This window comes from Aaosphaeria arxii (genome assembly GCF_010015735.1).
Source record: "Aaosphaeria arxii CBS 175.79 unplaced genomic scaffold BU24scaffold_8, whole genome shotgun sequence".
NCBI lineage: Eukaryota > Fungi > Ascomycota > Dothideomycetes > Pleosporales > Aaosphaeria > Aaosphaeria arxii.
Window position 1 is genome coordinate 564,647 of NW_022983481.1, and position 19,517 is coordinate 584,163.

General features: G+C 50.9%; 8 protein-coding genes across 8 annotated transcripts; 4 read left to right on the top strand and 4 right to left on the bottom strand.

Moving 5' to 3' along the window:
- Positions 1–27: 27 nt before the first annotated feature.
- BU24DRAFT_465601 (3-oxoacid CoA-transferase) lies at positions 28–2,916 on the top strand (the record flags this gene model as incomplete). Its single annotated transcript, XM_033532293.1, has 3 exons — positions 28–1,431; positions 1,561–1,674; positions 2,758–2,916. The coding sequence occupies 3 exons, from the start codon at positions 28–30 to the stop codon at positions 2,914–2,916; spliced, it is 1,677 nt and encodes a 558-aa protein (XP_033380370.1).
- Positions 2,917–3,550: 634 nt separating this feature from the next.
- On the bottom strand, positions 3,551–4,151 carry BU24DRAFT_425849 (uncharacterized protein). The gene is made up of 2 exons (XM_033528837.1): positions 3,953–4,151; positions 3,551–3,901 (listed from the first exon to the last, which is right to left on the bottom strand). Exons 1-2 carry the CDS (start codon positions 4,091–4,093, stop codon positions 3,689–3,691), a joined length of 354 nt encoding a protein of 117 aa, XP_033380371.1. The 5' UTR covers positions 4,094–4,151; the 3' UTR covers positions 3,551–3,688.
- Positions 4,152–6,059: 1,908 nt separating this feature from the next.
- Positions 6,060–7,457, bottom strand: BU24DRAFT_267990 (uncharacterized protein). The gene is made up of 4 exons (XM_033522569.1): positions 6,920–7,457; positions 6,635–6,833; positions 6,484–6,557; positions 6,060–6,369 (listed from the first exon to the last, which is right to left on the bottom strand). The coding sequence occupies exons 1-4, from the start codon at positions 7,230–7,232 to the stop codon at positions 6,155–6,157; spliced, it is 801 nt and encodes a 266-aa protein (XP_033380372.1). The 5' UTR covers positions 7,233–7,457; the 3' UTR covers positions 6,060–6,154.
- A 384-nt stretch (positions 7,458–7,841) lies between these two features.
- BU24DRAFT_425850 (concanavalin A-like lectin/glucanase) lies at positions 7,842–9,687 on the bottom strand. Its single transcript, XM_033528838.1, has 2 exons — positions 8,397–9,687; positions 7,842–8,319 (listed from the first exon to the last, which is right to left on the bottom strand). The coding sequence occupies exons 1-2, from the start codon at positions 9,607–9,609 to the stop codon at positions 8,192–8,194; spliced, it is 1,341 nt and encodes a 446-aa protein (XP_033380373.1). The 5' UTR covers positions 9,610–9,687; the 3' UTR covers positions 7,842–8,191.
- Positions 9,688–10,808: 1,121 nt separating this feature from the next.
- BU24DRAFT_425852 (uncharacterized protein) lies at positions 10,809–12,102 on the top strand. Its single transcript, XM_033528839.1, has 3 exons — positions 10,809–11,053; positions 11,149–11,573; positions 11,642–12,102. The coding sequence occupies exons 1-3, from the start codon at positions 10,879–10,881 to the stop codon at positions 11,975–11,977; spliced, it is 936 nt and encodes a 311-aa protein (XP_033380374.1). The 5' UTR covers positions 10,809–10,878; the 3' UTR covers positions 11,978–12,102.
- A 570-nt stretch (positions 12,103–12,672) lies between these two features.
- Positions 12,673–14,238, bottom strand: BU24DRAFT_352835 (prim-pol domain-containing protein; the record flags this gene model as incomplete). Its single annotated transcript, XM_033523751.1, has 2 exons — positions 12,673–13,921; positions 13,979–14,238. The coding sequence occupies 2 exons, from the start codon at positions 14,236–14,238 to the stop codon at positions 12,673–12,675; spliced, it is 1,509 nt and encodes a 502-aa protein (XP_033380375.1).
- A 304-nt stretch (positions 14,239–14,542) lies between these two features.
- Positions 14,543–15,704, top strand: BU24DRAFT_412572 (DUF1917-domain-containing protein; the record flags this gene model as incomplete). Its single annotated transcript, XM_033526121.1, has 3 exons — positions 14,543–14,603; positions 14,826–15,298; positions 15,354–15,704. The coding sequence occupies 3 exons, from the start codon at positions 14,543–14,545 to the stop codon at positions 15,702–15,704; spliced, it is 885 nt and encodes a 294-aa protein (XP_033380376.1).
- Positions 15,705–17,781: 2,077 nt separating this feature from the next.
- On the top strand, positions 17,782–19,502 carry BU24DRAFT_352878 (allantoinase; the record flags this gene model as incomplete). The annotated part of the gene is made up of 3 exons (XM_033523753.1): positions 17,782–18,312; positions 18,374–19,258; positions 19,326–19,502. 3 exons carry the CDS (start codon positions 17,782–17,784, stop codon positions 19,500–19,502), a joined length of 1,593 nt encoding a protein of 530 aa, XP_033380377.1.
- Between the last annotated feature and the right edge of the window lie 15 nt (positions 19,503–19,517).

Sequence of the window (19,517 nt, forward strand, 5' to 3'; positions counted from 1 at the left end):
AGACGAGAATCACAGAAGCCATACATCATGTCGTCGATATCTAGGACGATCAAGATCGCGAGAACCCTCTCGCGGTCGACACCAAAGACCTACCTCAACCTCTCCCGCAACTTCTCCACCACGCTCCGCCGCAATGAGATCAACAAAGTCTATTCCTCGCCCGAATCCGCCATCGCCGACATGAAGCCCAACAGCACGCTCCTCTGCGGAGGCTTCGGCCTATCCGGTGTGCCCGACACCCTCATCAACACAGTGAAATCGCAACCGCAGATCACAGGGCTCACCGCCGTATCTAACAACGCAGGCGTCGTGGGCAGCGGGCTCGGGCTCCTCCTGGAATCGAAGCAAGTGTCCAAGATGATCGCGTCTTACGTCGGGGAGAACAAGGTGCTCGAGCAGATGTACCTCGCCGGCGAGCTGGAGCTCGAACTCACACCCCAAGGCACGCTCGCGGAGCGCTGTCGAGCAGGCGGCGCGGGAATCCCCGCCTTCTTCACACCGGCAGCATTCGGCACCGTCGTGCAGACCGGCGAACTCGCGCTCCGGCACAACAGCGACGGCTCCGTAGCGACGTACTCGCAGCCGCGGGACGTCAAGGTCTTCGACGGCAAGTCGTACGTGATGGAGGAGGCGATCAAGGGCGACTACGCGTTCATCAAGGCCTGGAAAGCCGACCGCCTCGGAAACCTTCAATTCCGGTACGCGGCGCAGAACTTCAACGGCGCGATGGCCCGCAACGCCAAAATCACCATCGTCGAAGCCGAAGAAATCGTACCCGTCGGCGACCTCCCGCCCAACGCCATCCACGTCCCGGGAATCTACGTCGACCGCGTCATCCAATCCACCTCCCCGAAGAACATCGAAAAAGTCGTCAACCGGCCTTCCTCCACCGCCTCCGCCGTCGCCGACACCCTCGGCTCGGGCGCCGCAGCCTCCAAACGCGAACGCATCGTGCGGCGCGCAGCGAAGGAATTCAAAAACGGGATGTACGCCAACCTGGGAATCGGGATGCCCATGCTCGCCCCTTCCTTCGTCGACCCCTCCGTCGAAGTCCAGCTGCAATCCGAGAACGGGATCCTCGGTCTCGGCCCGTACCCCACCGCCGGCGCGGAAGACCCAGACCTCATCAACGCGGGCAAAGAGACCGTGACGCTCGCCCCTGGAGCCTCAACCTTCGGCTCCGAAGAGTCGTTCGGCATGATTCGCGCGGGGAAAATCGACCTCACCATCCTGGGCGCGATGCAGGTTTCCGCGCAGGGCGACCTCGCGAATTGGATGTTGCCTGGTAAGGTGAAGGGGTTCGGAGGCGCGATGGATCTGGTGAGTAATCCGCAGGCGACGAAGGTGGTGGTGACGATGGAGCATACGGATAAGAAGGGGAGGCCGAAGGTGATGAAGCAGTGTGAGTTCCCGCTTACCGGGAGGAAGTGTGTGAGTAGGATTATTACGGATTTGGTGAGTTCTTTAATCCCCCCTTTTTCTTTTAACCCCTTTCAAGTTTCCTTTGGGAGGTTTTGAAAGGTTTTCAGTGGATGGATTGCTAACGGTGAGGGGATACAGTGCGTGTTTGACGTCGATTTTACGAACGGGCTTACGCTGGTGGAGATTGCGGATGGGGTTACGGTTGATGAGGTTAGGGCGAAGACGGACGCGGAGTTCAAGGTTGCGGACGAGGTTAAGCCTATGCTTTGATGATTGAATGTCTTCCTTTTCTAGTTGAGGTAGGGCGTGTGTATATATGATTGATGAAATGGGGAGAGGTGAGTGTTGTAGTAGTCATCACGAAAGAAAATATTGCATATAAGTAGGCATCTAGGTATCCTATCTAAAAGAAAGTTATTACCCGTATTTACTTTTCCCTAGTTAGGGAAGGCTACTACCTTTATTTTGCCTCTGTGCATTTTGAAAGAAGTTCAAAGCCCATCTTCCCTATAAACTTGTCCAACCAGAAAAATTGGTATTCGATTGGTGGCCACCCACTATTAGTTCAATCGGTAGCTACCACCCTACAAGAATACAAGGAAAAGCTTTTAGATGATTCGGGGATTGAGACAAGTTTAGGGGGGCGAGCAGGGTTAGGAAGCTTACATGTAGGGCAGGACCTATCAAGATAAAGTTGAGAAGAACTTTGATACAAGTATTCTTATACAAGTATGAGGTTTGTTCATGTTGGGGGGAGTGTTATCGTACGAGGTAATTGCTATAAAAATCGTGTAAATAAGTAACTGTACTGTGCCTCTTTCTCCACCATTCTTGCACCAAGATTGAAAAGCACGTAGCACCAATATCATGAAGACTTTATGTTATTAATTTCCATTTAACAGCAATGAAACTACTTCTAGGACGTGTAGTCTTGACATCCAGGAAAACTTCCAAGGCAACTCGGTTTCGATCGGCCACCATTCTTTTCATTGAAAAGATGCCCAAAACCGGGCCCTTGCGGCGCAAACAGTGGTCTCAGGGTTTTCGTTCATCATAACCGTTGTGTGTTGGAAGCGCTGGAGTCCTGGGGGAAGAAGAGTGATAGTATCCGCTGATATGATACCACTTCCGATCTCGGCTTGAACGTGTACAGAAAGGTTAATGGGGAATGGGCTTCTCAATGACCCTGTGGAAAGTTTGGCCTTCGAATCCCTCCATCGTTGCATGCTTGCAATATGTGGGATCGTCACACGGTTCGCGCAAGACGAAATAGGATTCAGTAAAGCTCGACCATTTTGGAGGTGTTGGTGTTTTCCTGGATCTAACTGTTGTTAGACCAGCTGTAGAATTTCCTCGATCGACAAGATCTATTCTCTCGACGCAAAAGCATATGGCATCTGTGTCATCTACTACACAATCTTCAATATCGACCTCATCTCCGATGAACCCAGTCATATTGTTCAGAAGATTCCAGGAACGTTATTTGGTCTTTAGAAATTACTCCCACAATCTCACAGGGCTCGGTGCCATTCCAACCAATTATGAGTTCGCCTTCTCTTAATTCTTATCGGATTCCATCTTGCTTCATGGCTGCTAAAAAGAAATCAATCATGGCCTTGTCACCTGTATGCGCGAGCGGCATGGTGTATTCGAAACTGTCGAAGTGGACGTTACTTGCTACCTTCAAACGAGGTCGCACTGCGACTGTCGATGGTGGTATCGGTTGATCTTTGGTTGTGTGAATTGCTGAAGAAACATTTTCCTGAAGGAGTATGGCGCCTCGTTGTTCTGTTCCTCTTCGTCGGCACTATGGCTCTCTTCGTCGATAATCTGACCCGCTTCATTGGCACTCTGACCCTCTTCAATGTCAGTCTTCCCCTCTTCATTGACACTCCGACCCTCTTCGGGGGTACTCTGACTTTCTTCATTGTTCCTCTGACCCTCTTTGTCGACACTCTGACCCGTTTTTTCTGTTTTTGATTCACTGTCAGCGGACTGAAGCTCAATGACACGCTCGCGACGCCGACTTTCTTTGAAGAACTCATCCGCTTGTCGACCTTGCTCTTTCAATTTATCCATGAGCTTCGTGCCTAAGTCTTTAAGCAGTGCTTCGGCCTGGCTATTTTGTCGGTGGCTTGAATCATTTGATTTGGCACTACAGGACAGCGAAATAACTTGCAATGCGAGGATGAGCGATGTCTTCGCGAACTAAACGCCCCTAATCAAATCTAGAATATCCGCATCCTTCAATACAAATACCCATCTATCACGCAGTCCCGCAAAGAAAGCCTTGAATACTCTTCGCTTTGTGTTTTGGGGATATTCGATCCTGTTTAGAACACCTTTGTGCAATTGTTACAACTTGCTCGAGTTGTGAATTACAGTAATTTAGGAGGTTTTCGGTTTTGCCTCCAATAGTCACTGTGAGCGTGTTCGAGCCAGAGGTGGAACGGTTGACTTCCTCGATAGCAGTTGAGATCTAGCAGGGTCAGAATTCACGCTCTTGTGGGGCTTAGTCGTTCTTACTTACACAGTGGAGTGTTTCCAAGCCGTCACAATATCTTCTCCAATCGTCCGCATTTCTAAGCTTCGATGCGAGTTGTCTGAACCTCACCACGAAACCCAAAATCATTATTCCACTCTCAAGAACGCCGACTACGACTTCAGCCATTATGTCGAGTTGTTGAAGATGGTGGATGGCAGGCTGGAGACGGAATGAAAGAGAAAATCCTTTGCTTTTAAGCTTCTACGGGATGCTAATTCAACGATAAAAGGCTGGGGCAGTGAAGAAGGCTGAGATAACAACGCACGGCTGTACCATACAGGTCTAGAATTGGGCTAACCAGTACTGCATGGCTCTCGCGAGTAAAGTACAGCCTCAGTATGTACATGATTCTACAACTAATCATGGCAAACATGAAGTGATATTATACTGCTACCGGAAGCAGGCAGTGCGGTTGATCCGCCCTGGCACTGCCCTTATAGACACTTCGGGTTGCAGGTAAATACATGGACATCTATAAACTTGAGTTACACCACTTTCTCAGCCACATGTACCATCCCTGTGAACTGCCCAGATGCATCTGATCTGCGCCTTTCTGAGCGGGGTACAGGATTTGGAAAACCGATACTGTAATAGACTGGACTTTGAGTAGATGAATGATCGAATCTTCCTGAGGATGTAGGATCCCGTCATTCCTATCAAATGCAGTGGATCGAGGGAGTTGCCGAAATGGTCATGCGGATTCGAGTAGCTACATTGTCTTCCTCAGCGGCCTATTATTTAAGATAGGTTACGGCGTTAGTACTGCCTTTGACTGATCCGGATCTGTAACTGCTTTGTTAGAATTTCTGAGCGGGGTAGTTGCAGCACATAATATTGTGCACTGCGCCACTGATAAGGCTGAAGATAAATCATGAACAACTTGGTAGGGATTAATAACCTAGTACATACGCAGTACTGCTATCTTAATTCAGAAGCGAAAGGTGAACCTTTCATGGTGCAGTGGCTTGTAGGAGCTACTTTGCTGTGAAGGGAAGCATATCTCTCTGTTAGGTTAGGAGGCAATAGCAATACCTGAAAAGGCATACAAATAATATAATATAATCCAATAGATGACGGCAACATAATTGATCTACTAAAGACTGTCAGATTCAAAGTACCTATAATTTGTTTCGCTATACCCTGCGTTCCTAGACGAGAGGATTGAGGTTACTTTCATCTATGGCTTTAAACCTTTAAACGGTTGATAACATCCTTGGTAAAGCACTACATGCCCGACATGGCATTACCAACCTTCAACAACTAAAACCTCAAGTAAACTCTAAAGCACGTCATCTTCAATGTCGTGCAAAACTCGAGAAGAATTCGCCAACCCAGCCGATCTAGCTACGTGAGACGGAAAAAGCCGAAGAAAGCAGTGCGGTGCGGTTCCGTGAATCTGCATTGCATAGCTCGGTACTCAAGGGAGAGACAAGAATTCCTATCCCCTCCCGAGCCGACGGTCGGTAATCGGGCCTTCTCGGGAACGGAACCGAAGCACCTGACTATTTGACGTCGTCGTCGTCGCTCCGGTTGGGAGGGGAGGGGAGAGGGGTGGGACGGTGAGACGTGGGGACGCTCTGGAATGCGGCTAGCAATCAGAGTTTAGATCCCGTGGGCGGGTGTGAGCGAGGTAAGGCAAGGTGAGGCAAGGCGAGGTGAGCAGATGGGTGCCGGATACCAGGGCTTCTTTCATCGTAGCGGGTTGTTTGGTAGAGCTCCTCAGGGGCAGATCGAATGGGTTGGTGCTAAGGTGTTCTGTGAGGGGTATGGGGTTATCACTGTTGATCTTCGGAGTGAAGAAGTGTCTGTGATTTTCTGAGAGAGCATGGTTTCCCTGGACGTCTGCAAGACCGGGTTGTGTAGAACCACCAGCATTTAGCACGGACGGATGGATGAGATTCTTATCCAGCTTGGAGCCCTGAATATGTGAGAAACATGGCTCTCAGACCTTTCTCCATTGTTACTTGGGGAAGTAAAAGCAGTATCAGTCTTTAGCGATTACAGTCATGAGGAAAGTACGTGTACGGCAGGGCAAGTTCGTTCAACACTGACAATTCATTCAATCAACAAACTTCCATGGTCACTAATAGCTATTTCATTCTGTGCCCTCTCGTCCTATCACATTTCATTTCCAACCCAGAGCCAGTTTCTTTCCCAGTTCCCTCGGCTTTCTCACATAACATCAATCTACTCCGTCTCCCAAGTAATAGTAGCCGCAGTCTGAAGCGACGCAACCGCGCTCTGGAACGTCTGGACAACATCGCTAATCCCCGTGATGCCGACGGAAGTCAGGCCTGCGCTCAGTCGCCCGGCTGGCTCGACGCTCGCGGTTGCGGCGGTGACGATGGCTTGGATTAGCGTTGCTACGATGGCTTTCTCAGCCTCGACGAAGAGTGTCGCCTCTGTTTGTCAACACGGTCAGTCAATGAATTCCTCTTTCCATTTTGAATCCCTGAACTCGCTGGATTGGGGAGAGAGGAGGGGTGTTCTGTCAGCGGAGGATGGGGTATACATACGGGCGTTGATGGCGCGGACGGTGGCTAAGAGAGTTCGGGTGATCTTGATGATAGCCTGGACTTCTGCGGAGATACTAGTAGTTTGATACGAAGTCAGCATATGCACCACCATAACATGTCCTTAAAAACATTGATTGCTCGAAAAGCTCACCCAGTGCGCAGATTTCCCCTCACGCCGTCGACGTTCTGCTGGTTGATGGAGGTGATGATGGAGCAGATCTTCTTCTCCGTGTCGTACGTCGTCTGCCAGAACAGGTTGTTCACAGCAAGCAGAGTGGAGGTCAAGTTGTTTTTGACGTCGTACGAGGCTTGAACGGCTCCAGTGCTGCTGATCACGGCGTTGGTTCCAGCTGTCTTTCTGTCAGCCTATATGGACAACATTTCTTGCCCCATCCCGCCCATAGGGAAGCATGCATAGAGCGACGGAGGTTCTTACCAATTGAGTCGGCACGAGCAGATAGTTGACTTGCGCTGTTCGAGTAGAGGGTGGCAAGGCTGTTGAAGCCATCAGGGGCGTTGTTGTAGCCTGGGACGGGCAGGACCTGAGCGACGGGATAGAGAGCGAGAGCTTCGAGGGCCTGGGGTGTGGCTGAAGCTACAGCTGCTAGAGCGAGGAAGATTGAGGAATGCATGATCGTCGTGTATGGTGCAGATGAAGCTGTAAGAAGTAGATATAACGAGCGACTCTTTTCAGTGGTCAGAAAGGAAGCGTTTACGGAAAGACAACCACTTGGTCGTTTTATATACATAAGATACCTGGGTAGGTGATAAGCATCACATGAGGGGCAACCGTCGAAACATGTCCCTTTAGAGGAACGTTATCCTGAGAATGCATCCTGATCTGCGGTTGGTGCCGAAGTGCATGAAGGAATGGACTCCCACGTCTCGGTGAATCCGGGTCAGTGGTTCTGGTCGAGATATCTTTGTGCTGGACATGGCCGTGACCACTGGAGTTCTGCTCCACTTCATACAAGGAATGTACAGAGCCGCCGTCTATTGGTTTCATAGCACACACGCGTAGGCTAGCATCCGATTGTTGAGTATAGCAAATATCATAACTAAAGAAGTAAATTCCGTTCACTTTATTGGATGGTTCCACATAGTTTCAATGAAATTAAATAACAAAAATAAGAAACTCTAACGGACTTTTCCTTCTTCATTTTCTGGTTATAACCATAGTAGCAATCGTAATTTTGCGTCATTCCTTCTAGAAAGAAAGGTAGAGAGAGGGCAGGAGAGAGATCCCATATGAATACACTACATGCTATCAAATTTCTAGAACTATGGCGTCATGCCGATTTTCAAAATCGTATCAAGGGGCAGCATGCAGATGCGAGTGCAGGCCCGATATTTTGGAAATCGATGGGTAGTTAGATCTATTCATATGACCAAATCACGGGCTGGGAAGAGATATGTGAGATGTGATGTAATTTATCCTTCGCTCGTTTGATATGTTTCTATCTCCCTCTCCTTACTTTTTGTGCAGAGCTGTTATATACGCCAATGATGCACACACGTGTTGCTGGTCTCTGCTACTCTGCTCCCCTGGCGTCCGGCTTGTCCACCTATCCGTCCATCCATCCACCGGAGCATCTACCCGGTCGTTCGCTATGAACAGACAATCCCGAAAACTGGAAAAACAAGACAACAAGTAGAAGGGGATCGATTGTGGGGTATTGGAGTAGTATACGGACGGTTGATAAATAGTTTATAGGTACTTCTTAGGTGCGCTCTTCCTTCGGGACTTGTATACCATGTACGCGCCCACGACCATGACTTGCACGGCAACGGCGACGAAGATGTAGGTGGACAGACTTATCTTGTGGGTTCCGACGACTGCGAGGTGTTGTTAGTTTTCTCTGGTTCTCATTGTGTTTTGTAGATTAAGAAATTGGGGGAGTGAGTGGACTTACTATGCGCCATGGCGAGCGGCATGTTCGAGGACAGTGCGTTGTGGTTATCCTCAATCGCTTTGTGCACCGATTTCAACGTGTCCTTGAAGTCGTTGCCCTCGAGGTATGACAGCACCTTCATGCCCGTGCGCTCCGTCTTCTCGAGGTTGTGCATCATGGCCGCGGACCGGTCGTCCAAGGACTTGAAGCGCTGGGTCAGCTCGTTATATCGCTGCTGCTCGGACTGCTCTATGCGGGCAAGCATGTCGTGGATCTCGCTGACGCGGTTGTTGATGATCTGGATGCGGTTGTGCAGGTCGGCGAATTGGTCCTGCGAGGATTTAATGCTGCCAGCTAAGACGTCGGAGAGCATTTGAGGAATCTCGCTGTTACTGTACGATGGGTTTCCTTGCTGCGGTTGTTGTTGCTGTTGCTGTTGCTGCTGCTGCTGCTGTTGAGGGGGCTGGTATCCTCCGCGCCTAGGCTCCTCGCGAGTGTACGAATTCGTCGTAGATACAATAAACTTGTGAACCTCGAACGAGTCCGGGTTCTCGGCGCTGGATGCGGTGACACCGAAGTAGTAGCCTTGGGGAAGCTTGATCTTGTCCGTGGCGAAGCAAGGGCTTCCGTCTACTGCGACCTCGAGCAGTCCATTGGCGTGCTTGAGCGTAATTGTGCTCAAACGACCCAGATTCCTGTATGCATAGTTGCATACCCCAAATGCGAGTGTATCCGGGTCGGTGTGCGACTTGATGTCAACGTTGCCATCGTTCAGGAACCCTCTCACGGAACCTCCTCTCCCCTCGTACTGATCAATGACCAGCACGAGACCGTCGAACTTCGGTGCGGTGTACAACGAGTTCGGCGACTGGCCCTTCTGCGACTCCCTCACATACCACAATTGCAGGTTTCCTGCCGCGCGATCCACTCCTGCCGCACGGAAGTCGAGCTCCGCTTTCCAATCGCCGGTATGGTGTAGAGGTTCTTCGGTCCAGAGACCACCCCGCTTGTTTCCGGGGTATGGAGGTGTGAGGAGAATGCGGTCGGAAAGGATCTCGGGCTCGTAGCCATCGCCGTTGACAAACCAGTGAGGAATTCCACGCAGATTAGGCGAAATCGGTTGTCCCTCCTTTTGACCGAAACTGAGATTGTCTATCACATATTGTGCGCGAGCCGCGGAGATAGTCAGGGCGGACCAGGCAATGGTCCGCAGCGTCTGCGAGGTTATGTACATGGTGGAGGTACGAGTGGTGCGAGGTAAGGCTGAAGAGCAAAAAGAGGAAGGAGCGAGTCGCTACAATTGGATGAAGTCTAAAGAATTGTCAGTCATGGTATGAAGCGGAAGTGTATTGTACACAAAGCAGATAAGAGCAGAGCATGCGACGAAGGGCGAGACATTGTAGTATAGATGCCGTTTCCGGAACTCGGTCCTCCGCGCGAAGGATACTTGCAAGTCGAGATGCTATGATGTCCAATTCCTTCAGTCCTTGGACGAGAAGAATCGCCACTTTTGCATCTTCCAATTGGAACAGTATTTTTCTTCTCAGGGTATACTTACTTTACCTCCAAGTCAAGTAGGAGTCAAGCTACCCGTGCTCAAGTTACCGCCGCTACAGCACGAGCAAGGGCGGACCAGTAAGGGAATAGTAGAACGTGGAAAAGTGCAAAGGCTTGAAAAGGGTATCAGGAACTTGGAAGGGAACAAAAAGGAAACAACCCTCAACCAGCGGGGGAGGTTGTATTAATTTACGTTGTAGAGTGAGTGGAAATGTCGGCGGTGCATCTGGACAGGACAGCTGTGCTTTACGAGGGCTTAGGGTAGAAATAGAGAGAGACAGTGAGTCGACCAATCTGAGGCCTCGATTGGCTGCGGGTGATCCGTGCACGCGAAGACGGGGTCGTCTATTCTTGTTACAAGTACATAAATACTTTGTAAGTTATATGCAAACAATCATATGCTCGTAGTTTTACTGACTCGTATTGAATAGTATTTGTATGAGTGCCGCCCATCTGAGTAGTATCACTGCGCTCTTGTTTGATGCCCCCTCCCTGCTACTTAGAATGGTGTGCCGGACATCTGAAAGTTAGTAACATGTGCGACGTTTGTAGTCGCGGGGAGTTGGTGATACGTCAGCCATGCAGAGCAGACCCGAAACAATTCTTGAATGATTCATCCAGTCGATCACTGTGCGGGTTCTGGAATAATAATATGGGGGCATCCGTGGTACAAGTCTCACTAGATACTCAAACATCAGAGTACATACATACAGTCTTACAGTATTGACGAGATGGAACTGTCTGGATCAGGACTAGCGCCTTCCCTTACATTATTACAGCTTGATCGATTGCGTCGGGCAAAAGTTTCCTCCGACGTCTCTCGTTCGTCGACCTCACCACTCCACCTGCCACTCCACCACCCGCCTTCAGCAAAACACCTCGGACTCCCACCACCTCTTAATATCCACCCTTTCCCCCCGGGATCGACCATTCGAAAACATCCGTAATGTCGGCTCCGGACCCTCAAGAAGCCTGGCGCAGGCTACAACATGACCTTGCGAAGCGTACCGCTCGATTCGGAGGCTCCGGCGGAGGTGCTCCAAAAGGTCTTGGAGGAGGTGCTGCTGCCATAACTATAATTGCTGGAGGTATCTGGTTGGCAAACAATGCACTCTTCAACGGTGCGTATACCTTCTCGTTTACAGCGGAGTGCTAGTCGGACGATGGTGTTCAGACCACTGAACTCAAGAGGCAAAACTGACGTGAATATGAATAGTCGACGGTGGCCACAGAGCAATCAAGTACACTAGGCTAGGAGGTGTGCAGAAGGAAATCTACGCTGAAGGAACCCACTTCCGACTTCCCTGGTTCGAGACACCCATTACCTACGACGTGCGCGCGAAACCCAGGAATGTCGCCTCCCTCACCGGAACCAAGGATCTCCAAATGGTCAACATAACCTGCCGTGTCCTGTCCCGACCGCGTGTCGATGCCCTCCCTCAGATCTACCGCACATTGGGTACCGACTACGACGAGAGGGTGTTGCCATCCATCGTGAACGAGGTCTTGAAGAGCGTGGTCGCCCAGTTCAATGCTTCGCAACTCATCACTCAGCGTGAGAACGTTAGTAGGCTCGTGAGGGATAACTTGGTGAGGAGAGCGGCGAGATTCAACATTATGTTGGACGATGTCTCATTGACGGTATGTTCACCACTCTGAACCCCCACCTCTCCGCCTTGTACGTACAAATACTCACTATTCTGTTCCAGCACCTCGCCTTCTCTCCCGAGTTCACCGCCGCCGTCGAAGCCAAGCAAGTTGCCCAGCAAGAAGCCCAGCGTGCCGCCTTCGTTGTTGACAAAGCCCGCCAAGAGAAGCAAGCCACCGTCGTCCGCGCACAGGGTGAGGCCCGCTCAGCCGAGCTCATCGGTGACGCCATCAAGAAGTCCAGGTCCTACGTCGACCTCAGGGAGTTCGAGAACGCGAGGAACATTGCACAGATCCTGCAGCAGAGCCAGAACAAGGTCTACCTCGACTCGAACGGCCTCGGCCTCAACATCAGCCAGTCTGCCTTCGACAAAGAGAAGAGGGCTTCAGGGAAATAAGTTAAGCTGGTCATGAGTCTGTGAAGAGGTGGGTGGGTGTTGCATCCAGGGATAAGGCAACGTCATGAATGAACAAAAGGGCCTTGCAAAAAGCATGAGTCTTGGTACACGAATTATCAAGACTGGAAAAAACACGACAAACATGTATAATTATATAGTCAGATCTGCGGGCGTGTATGTGCGCTGCTGCGTTGCGCGGACGGGAGAGGGGGAGATAACGTGGTAAAGCCTTTCCACTCTTGTGTTAAAAACAAAGGAAAATATAACTTCTACAGCCACTCAGTGTCATAATGTCCTCATTCGTATGGAAGACTGGATTCTCAGTGATTGTGATTGATGGGATAACTGACGTGACGTGATGTGTGGTGTATACATCATATGTGTGCCCTTGAATCACGCCATTCTGTTTATTTCACTTATGGGGTGGACAGGTGTATAAATTGAGGCCTTTGTAAGTTCGATCGATATCATTCCAATTCTCAAAAGATCTCCCGTTTCCTTAACCATTCATTGAAAAACCACGCCTATGTCATGCGCTGAGTACACCCCAGGTCTCGTCCGAACTGATATGTACAAGCAGCCAACGCCTCAAGACGCCCCGCCCGAGTGAATCAATCATTCATGTGTCTCTCAATGCAACGCAAAAATGAAAAGGATCAAAGTCAAAAGAAGAAACAAGAAGACGGAAAAGGGATCTAAAACTCCATAGCTTCCGCGCCGTCGTCTCTCTCCCTCTTCACGCCACTCTTCTCGTCCTTCAACAGACCCGCGACGAAGCCCCTGAAGAAGTCGACATAAGGCTTCAAGCTCGTCTTCTCCCAGTCCGCGAGCTTTTTGTCGGTGTCTTCGCCCTGCCACTCATCGATCTCGGTGAGCAGCTGTGTGACGGTGGGGACTTCGAGAGGGTCGAATTCCTCGACCTTGCGGGTGTCGATGGGTACGCAGACTCTGCCGGTGCCCGGATGCACAACGAACGGGCTCTTGAGCAAATGGTTGAGTTTCTTGGAGACTTCGGCGTCGAGGCGGGGATACGTGTATTCCAGGACGATGTCCTGCTTTGCTTCGAGGAGGTCCTTGGAGGACTTGGAGAGCGCGCCAGATTTCGCGGCGGTGTCGATGTCGGCCCACTTCATGTGGCTGGGTCGTGAGGGTGCGGAGTCCCATTTCTTCTGCAGGGCGGCTTTCAGGGATGCGTCGGGGAGGAGTTGGAGGAGGTGGGCGGATTTCTCGGAGGACCATGGGTCTTGCTCGTACAGGATGCTCGTTTGGAAGTGGTCTTTGAGGATGTTGAGACTGCGGTCCAGGTGTGGGTGCAACGGCCTTCGGACGTTGACTTTCTTTCCTCCTTTGTCGCCGCCCTTGAGAAGTTCGAGGTAGCCGGCTATCGCTCGTCGCTTGGAGTCGTCCATTTCTCTCGCACGCTTGTCGCAGACCCAGGCGTGGGCTCCTCTTCGTCCGGAATAAACCCACATGATGTGCTTGAAGCCGAAGTCGTCTCTCAGCGCAACGTCTACCACCTTGATCGCCATGGTGATGAAGGCCCAACACTTGTGACAGATGCTCGCTCCCGTGCAGCACGTTCGAATGTCGTCGTAATCTGTCATATCGATATCGAATACCAGTTCCTTGGCTATCGGTCGGAAAGCGCTGGCCTTTCGAAGAGTCTTGCGGTCGCGGGGGTTCGTGGAATACACGGGGCCGATTTCGAAACGGGATGGAAGTAGCTGGATGCATTGCTTGCGGAGGAGGTCGGCTGTGGGGAAGGACTGGTATCGTAGGTAGGCGTCATTTGGGAGTGTGAAGGCAAATTCTCGATGCGCGAAGTCGTTGGATGGTTGAGGGGAGTGGTTGAGCCACTGGAACAGCGGGCGGAAGGGGAATAGACGTTGGTAAAAGGCACGCATTATTTCAGGATCTGAGTATGTGGATCTGGAGGATATTTGACTGCGTGGTATTGGTTGTCTGTTCATTTGTACGGGTTTAGGGGGTTCAGTAGCATACATGGGCATAGGTTGTGAGGATTCCACCTCTGACTTAATCGCCGGTGCGCTGGAAGGGAATTCTTCATCGTCATCATCATCGTCGAAGAGCTCCTCGAGGTTGACTTTCGCTGTGTCTTCCTTGATCTCTGGTACCACTGCAGGGCTTGGTGCATCCGACATGTTAACGTCTGGAGATTCTGCTTTCAGGGTGTTGGGTTGAGAAACTGTTTGAGAGGAATCCTCTCCAGGTGTGGACTCTGGTGATATTGAGTGAGGCATTGTGGTAGTTTCAATGGAGGTACTGTGATGTTGGTGGTTGCACTTGCAATTGCAATTGTCAAAATTATTGATGGATGTCTATCTCATGGGTCGCGGGGAACGGAAACCCATTAACCATTAACGCGTCGCGCCCGTCCGTGAACGCCACGCGTTGATTGGCCCGGGATGCGTCACTGCAGGAAGCCCAAACAAGCAAGCGGGATGCAGCAGCTCTTGCCCCAAACTGTGACCAAGATCAGACGTCACACTTCGTTTCACCGCCGCGACATGAATTCCATCCTTCTTTGACTCACTTCTGGTGAAGATGGAGTCGGAGGGTATGGTCTCTGGAGAAGGCTGGATTTCCGACGATTCGAGTTTCTATGGTAAGTTGATCAACTCGGACGGTCGTGATCTGAGCATTCCTCAGGTACATAGGGTCAGTCAATCATTATCTCTTGATTGCTTTTTCTGTTCACCTCGTAAAATTTTCAGATCATCGTTCACCGTTCTCAACTTGCTTCAAATTGGTTGATTCTATTTCTACCGATTTTGTTCTTGTCATATTTTCCCCCATTGCCGCAGGGAATGATCTAACAGTGTCATAGGGGATGAAGAAGAACAAGATCGTTGGACATCGCTGTGCAACGGTCATACGACCATGAATACCGCTGCCCATGATCTGAATATAATCCTCGCCCGGGCTAGAGCTAAGCCGGCGCCTGATCTACACAACATCTACGAAGGGCGCATGGATTCGTGGCAGTTGCATGAATCAATAGACGACTTCCTGGAACGGCTACCGCCCGGACAAACAACTGTTTCCATCTGCCCATGGATATGGGTTGCAAATCCACATCCAAGTGGGCGTGACAGGAGCGGCCGAAGCCACGCGCAAGATCAACTGGTGCCTCGTGGAAAGCTGTTCTTACAGCAGGCCTTGCAAGAAAGAGACGACATTATCAGTGAGAATTCCCGTTCTGCCAAAGGAACCGTCACACGCTTGCTGGATCAGAACGGCGCACACTTGAAGCAGAAGATTACAGACCTAGCCATAGATACGAATGTTTTGTCAGGCAAGGTAAGGAGTACGATACTTATCAATGATCTTATGCTAACGTGGCCGCGTATTGCAGTGGATGCTGTTTCGAAATGCTAAAAGTCTTGAGAGTACCTGGCGAAAAGTTGCGGAAGCAACCATCAACAATAGACTTGGAACTGCGGCAAAGGTTGCTACAGACGATGGCAAAGGTGGAGATCGGCTGATCTGTGTGTACACCAAAGACTTCCGCGACGCTGGTGATATCCTCCGGGTGGTCAAAGAGATAGCCGCGCTGGGGTTGCTCGACGGCGGACGAGGTATATTTTACAAATCAGACGCGTACACGTATCTCGACATCTATGGCAGCAATGCACCAGCATACGGACTCCAGGCCAGTCTCTTCTCGAGCAAAAAGTTGCTCTCATCGGCAAACTACAACAATTAAGCGCTTCAGTAATGGTGCAGCAAACGTCAGCTGCATCATTGGGTCGCTAACCAGAAGTAGGCGAAAGAGGGTATGAGAACCATCCGTCCCTAGGCATGTCACCACTACCCTGGCCCATTCTCACAGCTGGTCAAGTCATCAACATTTAGAACTGGTGATGTGAGCGTGCATACCACGTAGTTAAGCCTCTTCCTCTATTCCCCTGAAAATCTAATGGAATCAATTTTCTTGTACTCGCGTTAGCCTGACCTTGCGAACCATCAGCTCGCCATTAGCATGCGCCGTCTTCTAAGAGATTCAGGTAAGAGGCCCTCTGCTCAAATTGAAAATTACTATGAACCATGTCCGATAGGCTCGGTTGTCGACATCTGAACGACTCGGTCTACGCCGCTCAGTTGTAGTTCTAGCAGGGGGTTTCGTCTCTGTAAATCCAGGACATGGCACTCTCAGTCTTGCGCACGCCTGGGGATTGATGATCGTTGACGCGATGCATCATTCTGTTGGGGGATGCAACGTAAGAGAAACGCTGTGAAGACGCCACATCAGCATCTCTTTGAGGTCATTTCTAGCCCTGGCTGGAAATGTAAAGAGGTCCAAACGATTTGAGTGACTGTGCGGCATCTTTGACTTATCCGGGGGTCGAGAACATCGGCCTGGGCTGATGCAACCTCTCGCTGAGTGGCCAAAGGCATCGTGGGTGCTGACCGGCAGCGCATGTATCAATTTTCGAGTTTCCATTACTCGATCGCCGGAGATGCGCCGTCCGCAATCTCCATGGCACCAAAATTAGCTGAGCGAATATTCCCGTGCCGAACCACAACACCTAGGGCACAGGCCCTCCTCTTGAATAATATACAGTCGGTATACTTTGCGCTCCTGTTCACACAGAGAGAGTCCGATGCTTTACTGACGTATTTATTCGAGGGACACGAGTATCAGGAGGTTCGATGTGACATGCGACTTGCGCTCGTTATCAGCGAAGGGTGCGTACTCGTTCGTAATACTAAGGCGTGTCCGGAGACCTCCGATTGAAAGAGTTGAGAAAGAAAATGGCTAGTCGGGTTGGGAGAGGATTCGAATTACTATTACTCGATCAATATTCTTTGCCAACTCTATGCTCCGACTGGACAGACTAGGCCGCGCATGATCGCCGTCTTGTGTTTTTTTTCCTCCTGCTATCGTCATACAGACACGAAGTCCTTGTCAAGTACCATTATGAGAAGATGCTGAGAAGAAGCACACGAAAGGCTTCAAGAGATATAACTACAGTCTGAAGTGGTGGCGGCGTCGAACCAGAATGGTTTTGTATTCCAGAAGTCAACGGCTGGACTAACCACTTACGTCTGACCTTATCTCTAATCTCAAAGACCCTGAGCCTACCACGCCTATCTACCTATCTTGCATGGCGCTAGGACCAACACGATTCTCTTATTGTTCCACCACCACCATAGCCATGTTCCCAGATTCCCAGATTCCCATTCGGCCACCCCCGTGTTTTCTTCGTCGAATGGCCCATTAAGAGCTAGTCTTTCACGACAAGGCCTTAACGTATTGCTCGATTGATTCAAGTAATCCGAAGTAACAACAGTAGCAACTCTCCGCACTATGGATGCAACACACCTGCCGCCGGCGGTGCAGAGACTGTGCTGGTTTCCGACCCACAGCGCTCAAATACGGCAACGCTATTCAAAGAAGCATAGATAAGGCCGTGATACCCCAGATTTCTGTTGACTCTGGATCGTGCCCATACACAGGTTCACTACTCCGTACTCTGACTCTAGTATAGTCGTCGTCTCTTTGTCCAAGAAGTCTCAGAAGAAGTATTGTTTCTATTCACTATTTCCCTCACGTAAATCGTGACACCACCACCACACCTTATCTTGCTTACTGCTATCTATCTCTTATACATTTGCCCGACACATACATACACACGGCTTCCATCCAACCGTTGCCGAGGCTCTGCATATATCCAAAATTAGCTTCCCTGGTCCACTACTTGTAGTCAGAAGCGAAATCTAAAAAGACATCCGTAATCTTCTATTGCCCATCTTCCTTAGTCCTTACGGTAGATTACAAGATGGCTCCTCACGCTTCCACGCCTACGGTTACGCCACAAAGCAGCACATTGCCCTCTATCACAGTTCTAGCCTCTTCGAGGGCAGTTGTGGCTGGCAGGATAACAGAAGCGACTATAGTCATTTCGAATATCACTGGCAAGATTACCTCGATCTTCCATTCGGTCCTTCCTGCAACCGACTTCCCAGCTGGTACGCCATACACTGACTACTCACCCCGCATTCTGCTCCCTGGTCTCGTTGATGCTCACGTGCATCTTAACGAGCCTGGCCGGACAGAATGGGAGGGCTTCTGGACGGGAACCCGGGCTGCAGCATTCGGTGGTGTGACGACAGTGGTTGACATGCCCCTTAATGCTATTCCTCCAACTACGACGGTTGAAAATCTTCACATCAAGATCGATGCTGCCAAAGGAAAGTGCTGGGTTGACGTTGGTTTCTACGGTGGTATTATCCCAGGTAATTCAGGCGATTTGAAGGGATTGGTCAATGAGGGTGTTCGAGGTTTCAAGGGATTCTTAATCGAGAGTGGAGTATGCAAGCTTCTGAGGAATTTGAAATGCGTGAGATGTGATGTGACTAACGCGCGTATAGGTTGAAGAATTCCCTGCAGTAAATTCCGACGACATCTCCAAGGCGCTCGTTGAGCTGAAGGACAGCGCCACAACGCTCATGTTCCATGCAGAGATGATTCCTCCGATCACAGACTCCGTCGGTGACGATGTCCAGCGCGCCAACCCTCCCCTTGCACCCCATGGTAAACTGACCGAGTACTCGACATTCCTGGAATCCCGACCACCATCATTCGAAACCTACGCCATCGCTGAGATCTTGTCACTGGCTCACCTGGCACCCGAGCTCCAACTCCACATCGTCCATCTCTCAGCCATTGAAGCCATCCCTCTCCTCCGCGAGGCCCGCAGCAAAGGTGTCAAGATCACTGCCGAAACCTGCTTCCACTACCTCTCCCTAGCCGCAGAGAAGATCAAAGAAGGCGACACCCGCCACAAGTGCTGCCCACCCATCCGCGGGCAATCCAACCAAGATGGCCTCTGGACCGAACTCCTCCAAGACCAAGCCGAAGGCGTCATCAAGACCGTCGTATCCGACCACTCCCCCTGCACCCCCAACATCAAGCTCCTCCCTGCCGAGTTCGCACCCAAGAAAGAATCTAAAAGGAAGCCTGGACACAGCGGCAAGGACTGCGACAGCTGCGAGAGCTCCGAAGGGGAGATGGAGGGCCCCGAAGAGAAAGGCGACTTCTTCTCCGCGTGGGGCGGCATCTCCAGCGTCGGCCTCGGTCTCCCCATCCTCTGGACCGAGGGCCTCAAGCGCGACGAGAACTTCAGCGTCGAGGAGATCGTCCGCTGGTGCTGCAAGAACACAGCCAAGCAAGTTGGCCTCGAAGCCACAAAGGGCGACCTGGGCGTCGGGTTCGACGCCGACATCGTCGTTTTCGACGACGAGGCTGAGTTCGTTGTAAGTTTATCCCCTCTTTACCTTCCATCCATGTTGTTGTGTGCCAGTAGCTGACAATATCCCACAGGTCGAGCCCAGCACCATGCTCTTCCGCAACAAGGTCTCGCCCTACCAGGACAAGACGCTCAAGGGCGTCGTCCAGGAGACCTGGCTGCGCGGCCAGCGCATCTTCACTCGCGAGCAGGGCTTCGTCGAGAAGAGCGGGCCTAAGGGTAAGCTTTTGCTTGAGCCGAGGAAGGCGTAGTCTCTCTCTCTCTCT